This window comes from Telmatherina bonti (genome assembly GCF_933228915.1).
Source record: "Telmatherina bonti genome assembly, chromosome: 6".
Classification (NCBI taxonomy): Eukaryota; Metazoa; Chordata; class Actinopteri; order Atheriniformes; family Telmatherinidae; genus Telmatherina; species Telmatherina bonti.
In genome coordinates, this window is record NC_136624.1 from 35,734,709 (window position 1) to 35,753,284 (window position 18,576).

Here is an 18,576-nt window from a genome sequence, read left to right on the forward strand (position 1 = left end):
GTTTTTAACCTAATGTGACCTTTTGGAGGATTTATAGAAGCATGTGAGAGAAGGAAGAACAATATTTTATTTGATATGACCTTATGCATGGCCTCCGAGGGCCTTATGGGGTTGCCATAACAACTGACCCTGTCAGTGCAGTCATGGATGAGTGTGCGTGTGTGTTTACTTATGCGCTAATGGAAGAAGATCCTGAGGGGAAGGATGATAAAGGCTCATCACCCACCCAGACCTCCTGACAAACTCCTGCTGAGTCCCATCACCCTCACATTAAATGACACCAGTTTGAACATTCAAATAAACATTCCCATTTAAGTCTAGAATAAATGGGCTGTGTGTTTATTAAATGGTGTTAAATTAGTGATTTACCAGCCTTTATACAATCCTCTGTGTTGTTCCTGCCTCTTTTATCAGCTTACTTCATGGAGACAGAGGTGCCGTCCCATGTTTCTGCATGATGTCATTCATTGATTTTTACCGCCGCGCTGTGACCACTAATCTTCCAGAGCGATGCCTCTGTCAATCTAATCATCAGGGTTAATGCTCTTACCTGAGAGGCTGACATGTTTCATGTCTTTTTGCAGCTTAATTTGCAGGAGGCTTAAATACAGATGTTTTAAATAATTCATGCATCCTATGGCTGCACAATTCGTCCCATTTTCCATCTTCTTGTCCCTTTTCCTTCCTTTCCCTGATTCTGTTGATGTTAGATGTTGCAGACACAATCATTCAGAACTTTTCTATGATGCTGTTTCTGGCAGCATTCGGTCCAGGTCCACCAGGTTCTGTAATAGCTTTGTCACTCAAGCTATCACACTTCTAACATATAGTGCAGTTACCTGACCTTTACATTTCACACTTTCCTGTGTTGTATGGTACATTACATTTGAACAGTATTTTATATTTCATTGTGTTTTATTATATATATATTATTATATATATTTTATATTATATATATTATATTATTTATTATTCATATATATATATATATATATATATATATATATATATATATATATATATATATATATATATATATATATATATATATATATATATATATATATATATATATATATATATATATATATATATTCTTAAAACTGTTGAGCCAATGAATCAAAATTTCATTCAGTATACACTTGTGCACATATGAATGATAATAAGGCCTGTCTAAGTCTAAATTAATTTTTATGTGATATTGTGGCTTACTGCTAATTCAAGAATCTCTCCCAAACAAGGCACCGATTCTTACTCTGACTGTGTTTTTCAGCTTAACATGTGATTCCTCTTCTCAGAAATGGTATTAGTGAAGATCTGATTAACTGTGTGGCTTTGTATTACCTCTCTCTTACAGGGCTGGAATCGATGATGTGGAGACAGATGTGGTAGAAATTGAAGCAAAGCTCGACAAGGTATAACCCATGACCACAATGACCCATTATTTGAATATTTTTCTAACAAAATCTTATTTTTTCTGGAAAAAAAAGCATCTATCACAGAATTTTTGGATTTTATTGAGATTATTTGACAGCGACATAATGAGTGACTTGATATTTTTTCTTTTTCCTACATCTTAAATATCAGAGATTTTTAAATCAAGAAAACTCCCATATGTCATAAAATACTACCTCACACACACATGCTTATGTTGGTACACAGTAGATGCACGGAGCAAACGCAGATTAATGTCACAGAGGCAGCTTTATATTCTGTATGAAATCCCACAGCACAGTGCACTCTGTAATCTAGGCATGGGAAGGTTTTTCCCTTCTGCAAGTAATACAGCATCAGCTTAGGGTTTCTAAAATATGGAACAAGGCTGTTTAGCAGTTTAATTCCCTTAAGACAGTTTTTCTAAGTATTAATCCATCTGAAGAGCATTGTTAGGGTGTTCTCTCTAAATGTGACCACAGTCACTAAAAGATGAGTCTTACCTCTTTATCAAGAGATAAATCGCTGCAATCTTACAAAGGTCTATGGTACTGCTTCATCAATGAGAGCTAGAATAAATTGTAAAAAAAAAGAAAATGGGACCGTTTGGATTAATATCTTGCTTGCATCTTTGCTACACTCTTTTAGTTTGATCTCTCTGGGTAGAAGACTTGTGGAGATGGGTGTCTGATGGTCTCCAGGGAGGGAGCTGAGATATTACTAATAAACTTCTAGGTAGTGTTATTGAAGTCAAATGATGACCTCAGCTTTTTCTATCTAAAAATGAATCAGAAGAGCAATTATCAAGCGTCAAATTTATTTTACACAAGTTGTAGATCATCCCTCAGCGCGCACGGTATTTCTGTTTAAATGATCTAGTCGTGGTCTTCGTCTCAAATATCAGCCCGTCTTTCTGAATGAATCGCCAACACGAAACGTGCAAAACATAACATCAACAGATTGTTGGTACAGCCAGCAGTTCAGGACCCTTCTCTGAACTTTGACCCGTGTTTGAGCGCTTCTTAAAGATGAAAAGATTCAGAGGGGGAGCGTCTAAGAGGCTTTCATCAGGCTGATTGGTTCAGTCCTGCAGGGGTCCTCTGGCAACCATGTGAGGGTGATCTGAAGCTGCCTGTTTTGTAAGCAATGACAGCTCTTAGAGGACAAATACAGGATTCATAAATGCAGAGTGATTCAGATAAACATCCAACATTCACTGCTGCTCACTCCACTGGCTATTGGCTAAGCATTTATGCTGCACATTATCTTTCATCATCAGTTACAAAAACACTGGTACTGCTAAGGAACACTTAAGAGGGGGGAAAAAAGCGATACAATACGTTCCTTCCAAGCACTCTTCCAGACTGCATTTACAGTTCAACTGTTTTGATCACTTAACACTGCAGGGTCTGTCATGTAGTACCAGATTTGGCATTTTGGCCTCAAGTGGGACCCTGTTGTTCTTCCAGTCCATTTATTAACAAATCCAGGCACATATACTCTGCTTTTAATGGCTGTGCTCACACCCTGGGGGCTGAATCAGGCACACAATTAGATCAGATTCACATATCGGTCAGTTTGTTGACATTTACTGCATGTTGTCATGTTGCCTGGCAGGGGCAGCGGTATTGTGCTCCTCTTGCATTTTTCTGTGACTCCTAACATGGTCTGTCAAGCACACGTGACTGTAGACAAACATGTTGTATGATGCTCTTCAGATTACTTTGTTTATGCATACAAAGTATTCATATACTTCACATTTGGCAAATGCAACACGCAGTTTAATTCAGCAGCTCATTACACAGCTTGCCTGCACACAGTAAAGGACTTGCTGTCAACCGCCCAAAAAACCACACTCGCATAGAGACAACCTTGGGAACTCCTGCACCAAATACGATAATTAAAGGTCAAATCCACTCTCTTGCTTTAGCATACCCCCGTCCCATCCACCCTTTGCTAACACACGTAGTTGGAGTCTGCACAGCTGCATTTGTGCACTGGTAATGACAGTGTACCTCTCTGTTACTTATCAAGTTTCCCATCATGTGAGGATGTGTAGTTTCTGGCAACTCGTACAAAGCCTTTAAGCATGAATATTTGTAATTAGCTTTTTGTGATTAGCATTCTGCTCGTATGGCTATTTATGAATCACTCTGCTTTTATTTTTTTAACCAAACAGTAAAACTCTCAGTGTGAAATGTTTCCTACAGTCTCTACCAAGTGTTTTTAAACACAGCATCCCTTCTTAGTGTCTTTGGCTCGATGATACCAGTACCAGTCTGTTGGTTGCATGCTCCACCACTTTGGTTTACACCAAAATTATACGCAGACGTTTATGCTTCCCAGATGTTGATGTCTGGTTATTTTCCTCATTTTTTTAAGATTGATATTTTTTACTTTGTTTTTTACTTTACTCTGGTTTTATGGTGGAGACAGACAGGAAATGGGGTTTCATGGGACTAAAACGCTTTGAAGCATCAAGTCAGCCAGATATTAAGTCCAGAACCAAGCTGCTGAGGATGTATGTAACTGTATGTAGATAATCACCAATCTTTTTTTTAAAAATAGCAAACAGTAAACGAAAAATGAAACAATCTCAGGATCGTCAAGTGATTTGGTAAATATATCCTTAGAGATCCTTGTCCTCGGTAGTGGGAAAAAACTTTATATAGTATTAAGTAATGTAAAAGCCCATCCGATGATCATTATGAGTAACGTTATATATCTACAGCTCTATTAATGTATTTAACTACTTTAGTCATTGATTTTTAGTAAGGTGAAGACAAACACAAAACTGATCTTTTCCAACCTTTTGCATCCAACAAAAGGGGAGTATTGGTTTGGGATACACTGTGGAGCTGTGTCTGATTTAGATCAGTTCACATCCCCACCAAAGTAACTATTTTTGCTTTTAACATTGTTTCATTCCGATTAAGAGTCACTGGTCTCCAGGTTAAGCTGGCACCTATCCCAGCAATCACTGGGATAGGCCACAGGTAGGCCAGAGGTACACCCTGACAAGCCCCCAGTCCATCGCATGGCCAACTCAGTGAGACAAATAACTATTTACGCCCACCCTCACTCCTAGAGCAATCAAATAACCTTAGAGGAAGCTGGTACACCCATGGAGAACCCACACACACGCGAGAAGAACATGCAAACTCCACACAAAAAGGTCACCTTCTGAACCTCCACCCAGCTAAGGCTCAAACCGGCAATCTCCTTACTGTGAGGCCGCAATGCGAAGCAGTATGCAACTGTGCAGCACACATCGTTTCATTTCAGTAAATATTTCATTTATCTTTCCCCCCAAATCAAATGTGTGAGAAAAGTTTTTTTTAATTGATATTTGATTAAACTTGATTAAACTTTTATCTTTTCCTCTTACATTAATAGTTTCATAACCAGCACATTTTTCTGGTGTTTATATAAAGTCCTTAAAAAGCAGTCTGACCCAAACAGAACACACTGATTACGCTGTGATGGTTCAGTGATTAGAATCCACCCATTTCATATATCATAATATATCAGTATGAGGAACCAGACCTGCTCTTTAAATGTAAAACATGGCAAACACTTTGCTGCTAATGTTCACATATATTAACTTAAGCCAAGTTATTGTGTGGGGACTTCCACTTGTAATGGAGTATTTTCACATTGCTCTTTTAATAAGTGGAGGAACTGAAAACTTTCCCTGCTGCTCCTAAACCATCATGAGGCTGATATTTTTGCCTTTGTATTAAATATCCAAACAACACTGGGATGATTCTTATCTCAGTTTTTACATCCTAAACTTCTTAAATCTTTTTGCAAAGGAGGAAAAAGGGACAAGTATCCTCAGTTTGGTGCCGTTATTTTAACCAAACACCAGCTTTCAGGTGTCTTACAGCCAAATCATCTCTCTGTTGTCCCTTTATGACCTCATGATTAGCAGTAACAGTGTTTTATTACAACATATAGATCAGCTTTCAGTTCATTTCAGTCTGCAGTTATGTGTTATGCATGACAGATGCTGAAAAGGACACACCTGTCAATCCTCACAGTGTTTGAGTCAAACTTTGTTGCTCCTCACTTCTTATTCTGCAGCAGCGCCTTGCTAGTGCACCACGGGATGCACCACAACGACAGCTCCATTAAAAATCCTTTCAATGTAGCAAAAATATTACTCACTTCACCATCCACACTATTTTTAAATACATCTCTCATCTCTCTAATTAATAAGTGTCCAAAGTCTCAGTTTAGTTAATCTCCAGTATTCATTATGTCCGTAGCTGTGAGCGTGCGTGTAATTCTGGTTTCAAGTATAATCACTGCTTTGCCATCATGATTGATTTTCTCCTTTTAATTTGACCTTTTATTTGAAATCTCTGTTCTAATTTAGATTTTAATCTCATCAGCTTCAGAAAAGGCTGTCACTGGTCCTAATACAAAAATCAGGATTTTTCTTGATTTAAGTGTCTTCGCACATTTAACATGTGACCAACAATTTCGAGCCTTGTTTGAGTTACATCATCACTGTACTATTTATACTCTTGCAGAGCTTTGTGTAAAACATGTGACTCTTTTAAATAGACGATATTCTTTTCGTGTATTAAAGTGATGTCCTTTTGTTGCACATTTTAGCTGGTGAAGCTGTGTAGTGGGATGATAGAGGCCGGCAGGGCCTACGTCGGTGCCAATAAGCTCTTTGTTAATGGCATCAAAGATCTGTCGCAGCAGTGCAAGAAAGAAGAGATGATATCGGTGAGTAGAAACAGCCATGACCTTAAAAACCTAGGTCTGATCATTTCCTCCGCTCAGGAATGTTTGAAGACTCATCAGTCTCTGCGAGGACATTCCAGTGTTTTCCCACTTGAATAATGTCCATTCAAGAGCATAAACAGACGTCGTGAAGACAGAATCATCCAGCTGTTGTAGGGATGAAAGATGTGACCATATGCAGACAGGAAGCAGAGAAACCTGAAACCAGCTTCATGGTTGTTTTAGTAAAACATGTGAACTGGATCTTATGTCTGTGCTTGTGTTTTCTGGATTGCTGTAGTTTACATTTTATTCTTTTTAGGTTTTTTTGTTTTATCTGAAATAAACACACGTGTATAAAGACAGTTAAAAGCAGGTGATGTTCATTTGGAGGCTTTTCTTTAACACTTTATATGTTGCAGGAATGCCTTGAAAAGTGTGGAGAGAGCCTCCAGGAGATTGTCAACTACCACATGGTGAGACACTTTCACACTTCTACACACACACACACAGAGTTTTGGCCACAGGCGAGAGGTCAATGTGAAGTGACTCTTGCTCACATGCAGGTCATCCTGGCAAATTAACATCTTTTAAAAATTCCAGTGTCTAGTATCAACAATACACACCCAAATTTAATGCTAGAATCTCTATGTGCTGGTTAATCTGTCCACCCTGGTTGGTGCGCAGACTTGTTGTCTGATGACTTTCTAGATCATATGCATGTGGGAGCTTTAATACACCAACCCCAACTCTGATAGAAATCACACAGACTTGAGTAGGTTTTACCCACATGACTCCAGAGTGATTTTTCCTCATGACTAAGTGTGATTTTAAAGAAGAAAAAAAACTGCTACGCGAAGCTCCTGAAATGTTCATGCAGACTCTGATATTAGACTCTGATTTTTTAAATTTTCAGAAGGCATTCCCCGTTAAATGTAGTCAACACTTTTAGAGATCTGTGCATCAGCTGTTTTCATTTAGATGTTTTATATATATATACATATGTATATGTATATACTATATATAGTATATATATATATATATATATATATATATATATATATATATATATATATATATATATATATATATATATATATATATATATATAGATATATATATAGATATATATATATATATATAGTAGATAAAACAACTTTAAGGAGATAGAAAATGAACAAGGAAGAGGCTTTAAAGAAAAAAAACAGGCCTTTGTTTAACTTTTGGCATTTTTTAGATGTTTTAGTCATGATACAATTTTTATATGTATATACATACATATATATATATATATATATATATATATATATATATATATATATATATATATATATATATATATATATATATGTGTGTGTGTGTGTGTGTGTGTGTGGTGTGTGTGTTTGTGTGTGTGTGTGTGTGGTGTGTGTGTGTGTGTATGTGTAAAAATGTGTACATATGTATACGTGTTGTTTCTTGATGTTTTGAAATGTCTGGCTTGATTTCACAGTAGCTTAGAAAGACTCAGTCACTATCTGCGGAAATGTGGCCTATATTGTTCTGATTGGATGAATAAGTAGATCAAAAGAATAAAAAGTAATGAAAAAACAAGTTAAGCAAATGAGACATAATTCTTATCATACGTCTATTCAGAAATATGATTAATGTTAGATATTGGTGTTAAAACTAAGTGAACTTCTGGGGTTAGTAGGTAATATAACATGTATAATTATCCTGTTTTCAATCCATGTAGCTGATGGTAAATTATTCTTTTATTGAATTTGATCAAAGTTTGCTCCGCACAACTCATTACAGCTCTTAATGATATAATATCATATGATGATTATCAGTCTGGACAGAGTTACAAACACATCTCTAAATTTCTGACAGAGTGTATAAAAACTGAGAAAAATACAATTCTGTTGTTACCCTTCTCCGTATTGGCTGATAAACATGGATCACTGCATTGTTAAGATAAAGGTGTATTGAAGTTTGCATTGTCATAACTCTAATTAAAAGCTGTGGTTGGTTGTTACATCACACAACAGCAGAAATAGATTTTCTGCCACCCTTTGTCCTTCAGTTTCTCACTTCCATCATTTCCTGTAATTCCTGTCTTGTCTGTTTTAGTTTATGTTACAGCTTTTTAATTTACATCTAATGTGATTTACAATCACATCTAATTATATCACCTCGTAAATCCTGTGTTATTATACAGTTTACGCCTTGAGGGGACGTTTCCAGTTAGGAATCTTGTTTAAGTTAGTTTGGGTTTTTTTTGTTCCTTTAAATTGTCAGTGAACATGAACAACCTTTGTCAAAAAAATTAATCTTTGTTATGCTGCATATAGAAAATGACTTGGTCTATTCAAAGACTTTCACATCAATATGGCCTTGCAGCTTCATAAATAGACCAGTAGCTCACACACTCATATTAAATACAGTAAGTAAAGCCAATTTAGCCCATATTCTTCACCAATCTGCCTTACTCTTGTCCTTTTTCATCCATGTCTCTTCTAATCCATTCTAGACAACCAAACTCTGACCTTTTCATATCTAATAGAAGTGTTCAGATTAATCCTTCTGACCCTTTAGGATCTACTTATCTTTAGACAGTTTGCTGACAGATTACACACATGCTAGGCGACTAGCTGCAGTCTTTTTATGAAATCCTCACATTTAGGAATGACAGGAAAATATAGTTTTTGGCTTGTTAATTGTCAATATTTTTTGGCTTTTGGCTTGTTGGTCAATATTTGTTGCCCCTTTCTCCACGTTTTTTATGCTTTCCTTTCAATCTCTTATTCATTTGTTCTTCACAAAAAATGTTTCAGTCCTCATTTTTATTGGAGTGATGGAGAAAGGTAAAGGAAGGACATAGTGACGGTGAAAATCTGATATCTGTTTCTGCAGATTTTCACATATACGAAAGCAAAAAGAGAATTTTCCTTGTAAATCCTCAGACACAAGTGTGTTTATTATCACACAGAAACTTCTCACCAAGTCCTCTCACAAGATTTACCACATTTTTTTCCCAGTGAAAAAAAAAGATTCTGTGCAGTTTCTGGTTTGTGTGTGTGTGTGTGTGTGTGTGTGTGTGTGTGTGTGTGTGTGTGTGTGTGTGTGTGTGTGAGTGTGTTTAAATAAAATTTAAAGACCCAATTCTTCGATTTAATATTCTTTAAATGGAAGAATTGGGTCATTAGGAAATTGAACATGACATAATTAGATGTAACCATGGGGTGGTAGTATTTGTCCAAACTCTCCTATCACAATTGTATTGACAGACAAAAAGAAAAAAAAACAAAAACTTTAGTTGGTGAGATTTGTTTTCAAAATATTTAGAGAAAAAGAAAAGGGTTATATTTTATTAATATAGGTATTAGGAGTTATCTCCTTATAATCTCTTCATAATCTAAAGTGTAATTAACTACAATACAGATATGATGGATAATAAAATAAAAAGGAAAAAGAAAAGAAATACCTCAATGACCTAAATGATAGTTGTCTGTAGATACCCATCATGTTGTTTATTTATTACTTATAGTTTTATTCACCCTGGCTAAAGTTTCCTTTTATTTTCCTTGAATTAAATATAATGCTAAATATCTAAATAGGTCTTTACTGTTACCTTTTTAAAGAACATATATTTATCACCAATTCATGGAGGACCAGATGGAAAAGACTTTCAGTGTGTAAAGTGTAATTCGCTGGATTTCAGTGTTAGCTGACAGTCAGAGTATGTCACATAGTATGTCACAAATATAGTCTTATAGACACTGTTTATAAGTGGAGATTGCAGGTTTGTGACTTCCATGAAGAAATTAAGGTGTTTAATGCTTAAATTTAACTTGCAACTGAGTTCAGACTGTCTTTATATTTGACCTTTCACCTCAGGCAGCATATTTGTCAGCCTAAACATGATTCTATCGTGTCATCAGACTGTGCAGGGTCATTATGTGGATGGAGGCTTATACATGGCCTAAACCCTTTTAATCTGCGATGTGTATGTCTAGGGTAAACAAGGACCTGATATGAAGAGTTTAATCCACATTGACTGCTGGATATGTGGTTTTTTTTGTGTGTGTGTTATGAAGCAATCATGATTTAAGTGATGTCCGTGTGCTTGCAGTTGTTAGAAATAAAGAAATGGGAACTATGATCTTCCTCCAGATGAATAGAAAAGTTCATGATTCAGTTTTATTCTAGAGAAAATGGAGTTGAAGGGAAAAAAGTGAGGGTGAAAGAAGAAGATGCAGGAGAGGGCATCCTATAGTATACAGGAAGAGAGATGAAGGATCTATAAGGCAAAAAAAAAAAAAAATCTGTGGAGGCGGCACCTGCACGTATGTCCTCATCTTACTTTCTTCCTCAGCCTGTGGCATTTGTCACATGATAGAGGGTTCATACTGCCACCTTGTGGCAGAATATCAATACTACAGGTGTTCTGCTGAACTCACACCAAGTGACCTTTAATAAAGCACATTTGAAAATATCAGTAGATCCTTAATTAGATTTTTATTTGTGTGTCTCCGACAGATTTTGTTTGACCAGGCTCAGAGGTCGATCAAACAGCAGCTTCATATCTTCATCAAAGAGTGAGTATCTCATCACTGTGTGTGAAGAAGCCGCCTACATCCACCACAAAAAAAAAAGTGAAGTTGCAATGCTATTATATGTTTGTTAGGAAGGATAAAAGTGGACATTGTAGGGTGCTCCAGAGTATTTCAGTCAGAAGATCAAGTCTTTAGCATGTTAGATATTTATTTTTTATCAGCATGTTTGAGTTTTTATTCACATTTTAAACTGGTTTGTAATTTGTTTTACAATTAAATGCAGAAAACAACTTGAAAACTAATCAGTTTTATGTGCTTAATTTCCTTTTTGTTTCAATTGCCTGAACATATCAAGTGTTATTTGTTCTGTGTTTCACCAGGGATGTACGTAAGTTCAAGGACACTAAGAAGCAGTTTGACAGGGTGCGCGAGGACATGGAGCTGGCTCAGGTGAAGAATGCTCAGGCGCCCAGGAACAAAGTGCATGAGGCAGAGGAAGCCACACAAGCCCTGATCCTCAGCCGCAAAGCCTTCAGACATCTGGCCTTGGACTATGTGCTACAGGTGAGGCACACCTACACTAACACTAACTCTTGGTTATTTTGCCAGTGTTGTCCAGTAGGTGGCACCAACACTCAACAAGTGCCGAGTTTATCTATCTGACCGTTAGTACTCTCATACTGTTGAGTGTTGTTGCAAGAAGAATATTTTTAATGCTAAACTCAAACATGAGCCTTGAATTTCCTCATTTCTTCTTGGTAGATTAATGTGCTTCAGGCCAAGAAGAAGTTTGAAATCCTGGATGCTGTGAGTAACTACGACTTTTCTATATCGTTGCATAAACATCCAAGGACACTCACTCAGGTTTTTCTGAATGCGTCTGCCCTTTTGCAACACTTATTGCCCCCATGTCTCCCGTAGATGCTGTCCTTCATGCGAGCCCAGTATACTTTGTTTCAGCAAGGCTTTAACATCTTGGATGAAATTGATCCCTACATGAAGAAACTGGCAGCACAGGTGAGCTTAAACTAACAAAGCCAAATACCACCGCTGTGCTAAAACCAGTTGTTTCAGAAAATAACACCCCAGAATGATGGACGTGTTTCATTTTCTGTTTACCAGCTGTTTTAGTTGTGACTGTAGAGTTTTTTCTGTTTGTTAGCATCTGTCGTCCTGACTGCTTTGTTTTTGTCTCTGATCATCTGTTGTACGCAGCTGGATCAGCTGGTCATCGACTCGGCCATGGAGAAGAGAGAACTGGAGCACAAGCACGCCCTCATCCAGCAAAGAGTGAGGCAGCAACATTGTTCTCGAATCACAGCTCTCATTGTCATAATCACCTGTCCTGTTTACTCCTCCTTTTCATAAAAGCAGTGTCATTTTTCCCTTCCTTTTGTCAACAGTATCTGTCACCAGTTAAATAAAAAAGTTGGAGCAGCTTATGGTATAATTACCTCAGCTGTCAATTATCCAGTTTGAAAATGCATGCACTGACATGTTCTGGAAACCTTTGAACGAAACTTCATGCTTGAGGCAGTTTAAACGGAGAATGGTTGCATGCTCATGCAGCCTAGTCACACTTAAGAATGTGTAGCAGCCACATTTTTTATTCTAATCTACAGTCTTTTAGCCAACACAGTTCTCCAAAACTACTAATGTCTGAGAGTGAGAACAACACAAGAAGGAACATAAACAGTTAAGTAGTAGTCAAAGTCCAGTTAGACGCAGGTGCGGCTGTGCTGCTTTTTAAAAATCTTTTTGTTCTCTTTCCACTTCCAGTCCCTTTGTTTAATTATGAGAACATGAAGCATCATCTTGGCCTGAAGTGCAAGCAGCTTTTTCAGTGCTGAGTTGTGCCAAAGAGCTGGACAAATCTTTCAAACTCATTTTTGCATATTATCTAATCCAATCCGCTTTATTTATAAAGCCCATTTTAAAAAACAGAACGTCTCCAAAGTGCTGCACAGAGTCAAATATCACAAAATAAAAATAAAATTAAATAAAAAAATAAGGTAATTAAAATAAGAATAACAGGTAAAACAATTTAAGATCAATAAATATCCAAATAAAATAACTAAAAAGAACAAATAAAACAAGTAAAAGACACAGAGGACCACACAACTCAAGCAGTGTTAATAGCTAAAAAATAAAATTGGGCCTTTAGACGAGACTTAAAGCACTCCACTGTGGGGGGGAATTTGGAGATGGAGGGGCAGAGCGTTCCAGATTCTAGGACTGACTATGAAGAACACCCTGTCCCCTCTAGTCCTAAGTCTCATCTTAAGCACCACAAGCTGGGACTGTTCCTGAGACCTCAAAGTGCGCACTGCGGTGTAAATTTTGAGGCATTCGGTAATGTATTGAGGGGCCGGTCCATTTAAAGATTTTTTCAAAAACAATATTAGCAATCGGGGCTGCACAGTGGCGCAGTGGTTAGCACTGTGGCCTCACAGCAAGAAGGTCACTGGTTCAATCCTTGGCTGGTTTGGTCAGTGGCCTTTCTGTGTGGAGTTTGCATGTTCTCTCCGGGTACTCCGGCTTCCTCCCACCATCCAAAGACATGCATGATAGGTTAATTGGTTACTCTAAATTGTCCCTAGGAGTGAGTGTGAGTGTGGTTGTTCGTCTCTCTGTGTGGCCCTGCGATGGACTGGCGAGCTGTCCAGGGTGTACCCTGCCTGTCGCCCAAAGCCAGCTGGGATAGGCTCCAGCTTCCCCGCGACCCTGAATTGGAATAAGCGGTTCGGAAAATGAATGAATATTAGCAATCATTTTGATCATTCTGGCAGATTTCAAGGTCGCCATCCGATCTATTTTTAGCCAATAAACGCTTCAGCGTGATCAGATTGCAACCTTGAATTTTGCCTGTGTTCAGCTACTTTTAACACCTACAACTGAACTGACTTTGAGTCAAAGTCATTTTGATGTATTTTTACTTCTTACCTCTTTATGATTTGGACTGCCACATATTCTGCTGTTTTCCTATTTTCAAAGAAGAGCTGAAAGAGTTTTCTGGGTTTTTTTTTTTTTTACTGCAGGCTAAAAGAATTTAAAAACCAAACAAACTTAAAAAGCTCAGATTTTTATTCTACTGGTTGCTCAGTTGATGCAAAACGTCCGAATAACTCACCTCCCACATCCAATAGTCACATTCATGCACAGATGCACTGAAATCATCCATCTGTTAAGGAAGGGATGCCAGCAACATGTCTGTTTTTCTGCCTGACTTGGCCCTTTCCTCTGATCGATTGAGTTGCCAAGTGGAGGCATCTTGCCAGACTCTGCAAAGAGCTTCGTGCCCTCGTGGCCTGTCAACAACTCATCTTTCTTAATCGGAAAACATGGCCCATGACTTACTTCCTCACGTTACTTCTAAATATTTTACACTTTTAGTGTCTGTTTTAGTGTCTGTTAATTACAGTGTGTTTTTATTGAAGCAATGGTGTTCTTTCATTAACATATTTCTCTCTCTCTCCTTATTTTGCCATTGCGTGACTTCACTCTTTGTTCTCCAGACATTGATGCAGGTGAGTTGTTACCGTTTTGTTGTTTTTTGTTGTTGTTGTTTTGTCTTTTCTGAGCCTTTGAATTAATCCAAAGCTCCCCAGTGCACAATAAGCAATACTCAATGTGAACTAGCCTCAACCCTTTTAGTGGTTTCTATATTTGAAAGTGCAGGTGGTGGTGTGCATTACAACCCAACCTGGAGTCCACAAGACTTTGACTCTGCAGGTGATTATTAGGATTAGGGTCCACACAGAGGCAAGTTTAGGTTTATCTGTTTAAGTGTCTATTTTTTTTTTTTATTATTTGGATGTTTTGTTCCGATAAAACCCAGTGTTTTGGGAGGTCAAATACAAAAACTTTTGAAAACATGTCACTAAATGAAATAATGGCAGTTATTGAGATCTGACAAACAACAATATTTTTAAAGGTATATTCTTTGTGGAAAAATGCAATCTGCTTCTTAGTGGGCCAGATCTTGTGCATCCAGTCAGATTTTATCCATGTGCTGTGGTTTGGAGAGGTCAGTGAGCTAGTGGAGCTACAGTAACGGAGTATGCCTTGTTTATCTTGATAACCTTGATTTTTCCCGCCCCATTTTATGAATGAAACATGTAAGGAAAACACTACAATCCAGAAGATTAACTTCTTTCTTTTTCATAGTAAGGCTATGTGCCAATGGTTACCTAACTTTGGTTTCATCAAAAGATGAGACAGGACTCATCCAGAAGGCATCATTTGTAGCAAGAAGCTGCCTAAAAAGAAAATTCTGTCACATAAACAATTTATAAACAAAGTAAAAACAAGCAGGCAGGTAGAGGGGATGACTGGAAATCAGTTTTAGTACATCACATGTGGGTTTATTGTACAAACACAGACAAAGACAAAGACAGTCTTTTCTGTGTGTGTGTGTGTGTGTGTGTGTGTATAATAGAGATTAACCGTGTGAGCATCAGATGTGTGTATTTCTGTATGCACTGCAGGACAAAGCAGACAAAACAATGTCTGCTAAAGGCTGTGGATACTTGCACAGGCAAGTCAGCTTTGTGCAAAACAGTTTGTTGTTTTAATCTTGTTTTTCTCAGATCTTCCTGTTTGCTTCACATAAATTTGTGGGTTGAAGACTTGGTGTTCATCAAGTTTTGACTGTTAAGAACTGCAGTCCCACTGATGTATCATACTATTATCAATATACAGTAATGGAGGGTAATAAGGACAGCTAAAGGACTGGTTTTAAAGCTTTAGATAGAGGAGCATAATCGAACATCGTCTTGTCTCTAAATGAGGTAAATACACCTCAAATGACCAACAAATGACAGATTACAATTACATATTACAATGTATTGGAATTTATTTCAGAAAAATGACAACAATGTGGAAAAAACTGTGTGGAAAAAAAAACACTTTTACCATTTCTGGTTGAATACGAATTAATTGAGAAATCCTGCAAATCTAATACTCCATTAACTGATCTGTAACAGGTTGTGAGCATCTCTAGAAAAGCAAAGGTTTTTCTAAAGGTGTCTCTTGCACGTAAGTAATACAAAGATAGACAGGTGTCGGATCCACAGAAAGTCCACACTCTTAGCTAAAAGATCATAAAACTCATTACGATAACCACCAAACACAGATCGGACAATAAAGACAATAAAACAAAAGAAAGTACATTAGTAATAACCCTTTAGCTTAGCAGCTGCTGCTACCTGTCATCCATCATCGTTTGGTGGTTCATTAAATTAAAAACATATTAAGAAAGTTGCCAGTCATCCTAGCAAGGCCCACCCCCCCGTTCAAGGTCTGACTATGCATTGCTCACATTTATAGAACAGCCCAGCCAGGAACAAGGGTTGGCTCTTACATATTTTGCAGTGAGACTTCAGAAAAGTAACATGGCCTGAGGCATCAAGGTACGCTCGTTAATTTGCATGTTAGAAAGGCCTGGTTAAACCTGAAAAGCCTCAAGCAGATGTTGAGCTATATATTCTGTTAACATAAGTCAAAAGTCAGACCTTTTTTCGAAGAAATCGTTTTCAGTCGACATTTTTTACTCGTCTTGCTTGACAGACTTTTTTATGTTCAGCAGAAACTTTATGACAACAGCAGGGATGGAAAATATTTTATATGTGTGACATTTAAAATAGGTTTTTAAGCATGCATCAGATACTTTGTGACTTTCCAAAAACGTTTTGATGTATTTTTACTGCCTCTTCATGACCTGGACTGTCACATAATCTGCTGTTTTCCTCATTTCAAAGAGGAGCTAAAAGAGGTTACAAGATCTAAACACATTTTTTTTCCCTACAGGCTAAAATGAAGAGTTAATATGAAAACCAAACAGGGTTTTATATATATATATATATATATATATATATATATATAAAAATGTGCATATAAATCTGCGATGGACTGGCGAGCTGTCCAGGGTGTACCCTGCCTGTTGCACAAAGCCAGCTGGGATAGGCTCCAGCTTCCCCGCAACCCTGAATTGGATTAAGCGGTTCAGAAAATGAATGAAACAATGACAATGTTTTAATTTAATTTAATTTTGTAAAATGAAATTTAATTTAATTAAAAGAAAAGAAAATAGTCCCAACCTCAGTCTGATGGACATACTGTGATTTTTTAATTTTTTTTAAAATTTATTTATTGTGATTATTTTTTTTCTTTCAACACTGAAGAAGAATGAGTCCAAATTCCTCCACAACATTGTGACACTGTTGTGCAGAAAACATTTCTGTGGAGTTATTACTGCCAAGTCATTTTTTAATCATGAGGTTAACAAGTTTTTTTTTTTTAATCCATTGCTTCTGCATTCTAGCTTAGAATTCATTTAAGGAATAATTACATGATTGTTAGCCTGGACTTTGTGCAAACATAATATGCTGAAACTGAAATGATCGGAGAAAGGACCCAAAAGCAGCACAAGAGATCTGGGCAGATTAACAGTTTTTATTTCAGCCACTTGGTGAGGTTCGGTGCTGGAGTTGAACTCTGGTTCCCAATGAGCAGAGCAGGGCAGAGTAACTTTCCTCTGGGCCGACAGAGTGGTCACCTAGCACAACAAGGTGAGTGAAGATCCACAACTCACGGTTGGGGGTCCTCCAGGACAGAAACCCAGTAACCACAGGGGAGCAGGCTCCAAGGGCAAGGCAGGAAGCGGAAGTCGGGGACAGATCAGGTCGGTAACGGGCAGGCAATTGCGGTCGGAGTGCTGGAAGGTCAGGCATGAGAGCAATGACAATCCAGCAGTGAGTGAATGGTGGAGGCTGCATATATGCGCAGGCTGAACTGATGGGGATTGTGAACAGGTGGCAGAGGCAGGTGAGAGCAGTGAACTGATTAGGGGTGTGGCAAGCAGCAATGCTGGAGGAAGCAAGGCTGATTGTGACAGAAACAAGTCATTGTATAAAGACAACCCCTATCTTGTTTCAGCTATTAAAAGGATAAAGATGTTTTCTTAACCCAACAGCAAGCATGCAGCAGCATGAGAATCATGATCTGAGCACAGCTGGCTTGGGTTTTGTAGATGTCGCCCTTGTTCAGATTAAAGTCCTGGTAATCATGGTGCCAGAAAGGTCAGCATGTCAAGCGATCGGGGAGACGAGGCTGTGCATGATGCCAACCTCAATCCGCTCTCTCCTTCGTCCACTGCCAGCTCTGACCCAAGTCAACAGATGGCACAGCAGGGGGCTGAATATGAGGTTGCGCAGTAGAAAAAGAAGACAAAGAAAACAGGAAGGATATACAGCAAACAAGTTAAAGATCCAAACACAAGCTGTGTGTGGTGGAGAATAAAACTATGGAGGAAACAAAAGAAAAAGAGGGTGACAGCAGATACTTTGGTGGCACTTCAGACATAATTGCGCTTGACTAAAAGAATGACACAACAAACAGCATTTTCAATGGAGGGCAGATGCTGCTCATCATGCTTTGATGGCTTTTAAATAAAATATTTGGAAAGATGTTATTTAGCCTTAGCTTATAGAATAATATATATATTTTTTGTCTTTTATAAACTCACTTTGTCTTTACTTTAAAAAAAAACATTGAACAAAGATAACAAAGGGACGAGACATATTTTTTTCACCACATCACATCTGCTTTTGTCTTTTCCTTCCATATGCAGATGTAGAGGAACAAGAAGCACAACCATGCAGCAGCAGAGTCTGTGAATTATAGATGCTAAACATTTATTATTAATAAGCCTTTAAGTAACTTCAGCTGTAACACACAGACTTAAAGTATACATTAGTTAAGTTTAAAGTGGACACCCAGCATAAACTCAATGTGGGATTTCAGCGTAGAGAAATGAAATGCAACAAGATATTATATATGACGCTTTACCACAGGAATGGTAATT

At 37.7% G+C, this 18,576-nt stretch overlaps 1 protein-coding gene across 1 annotated transcript in view; it reads left to right on the plus strand.

The window, feature by feature from the left end:
- Positions 1-18,576, plus strand: part of LOC306757662 (arf-GAP with coiled-coil, ANK repeat and PH domain-containing protein 3-like) — a gene marked incomplete at both ends in the record, with an annotated part of 62,443 nt that overhangs the window by 21,990 nt on the left and 21,877 nt on the right. Inside the window, 8 exons of the mRNA XM_079242784.1 lie at positions 1,358-1,415; positions 6,058-6,177; positions 6,597-6,650; positions 10,696-10,754; positions 11,093-11,276; positions 11,475-11,519; positions 11,634-11,729; positions 11,928-12,002. Coding sequence (XP_079098910.1) covers positions 1,358-1,415; positions 6,058-6,177; positions 6,597-6,650; positions 10,696-10,754; positions 11,093-11,276; positions 11,475-11,519; positions 11,634-11,729; positions 11,928-12,002 — 691 coding nt within the window. The remainder of the gene's footprint in view (positions 1-1,357; positions 1,416-6,057; positions 6,178-6,596; positions 6,651-10,695; positions 10,755-11,092; positions 11,277-11,474; positions 11,520-11,633; positions 11,730-11,927; positions 12,003-18,576) is intronic.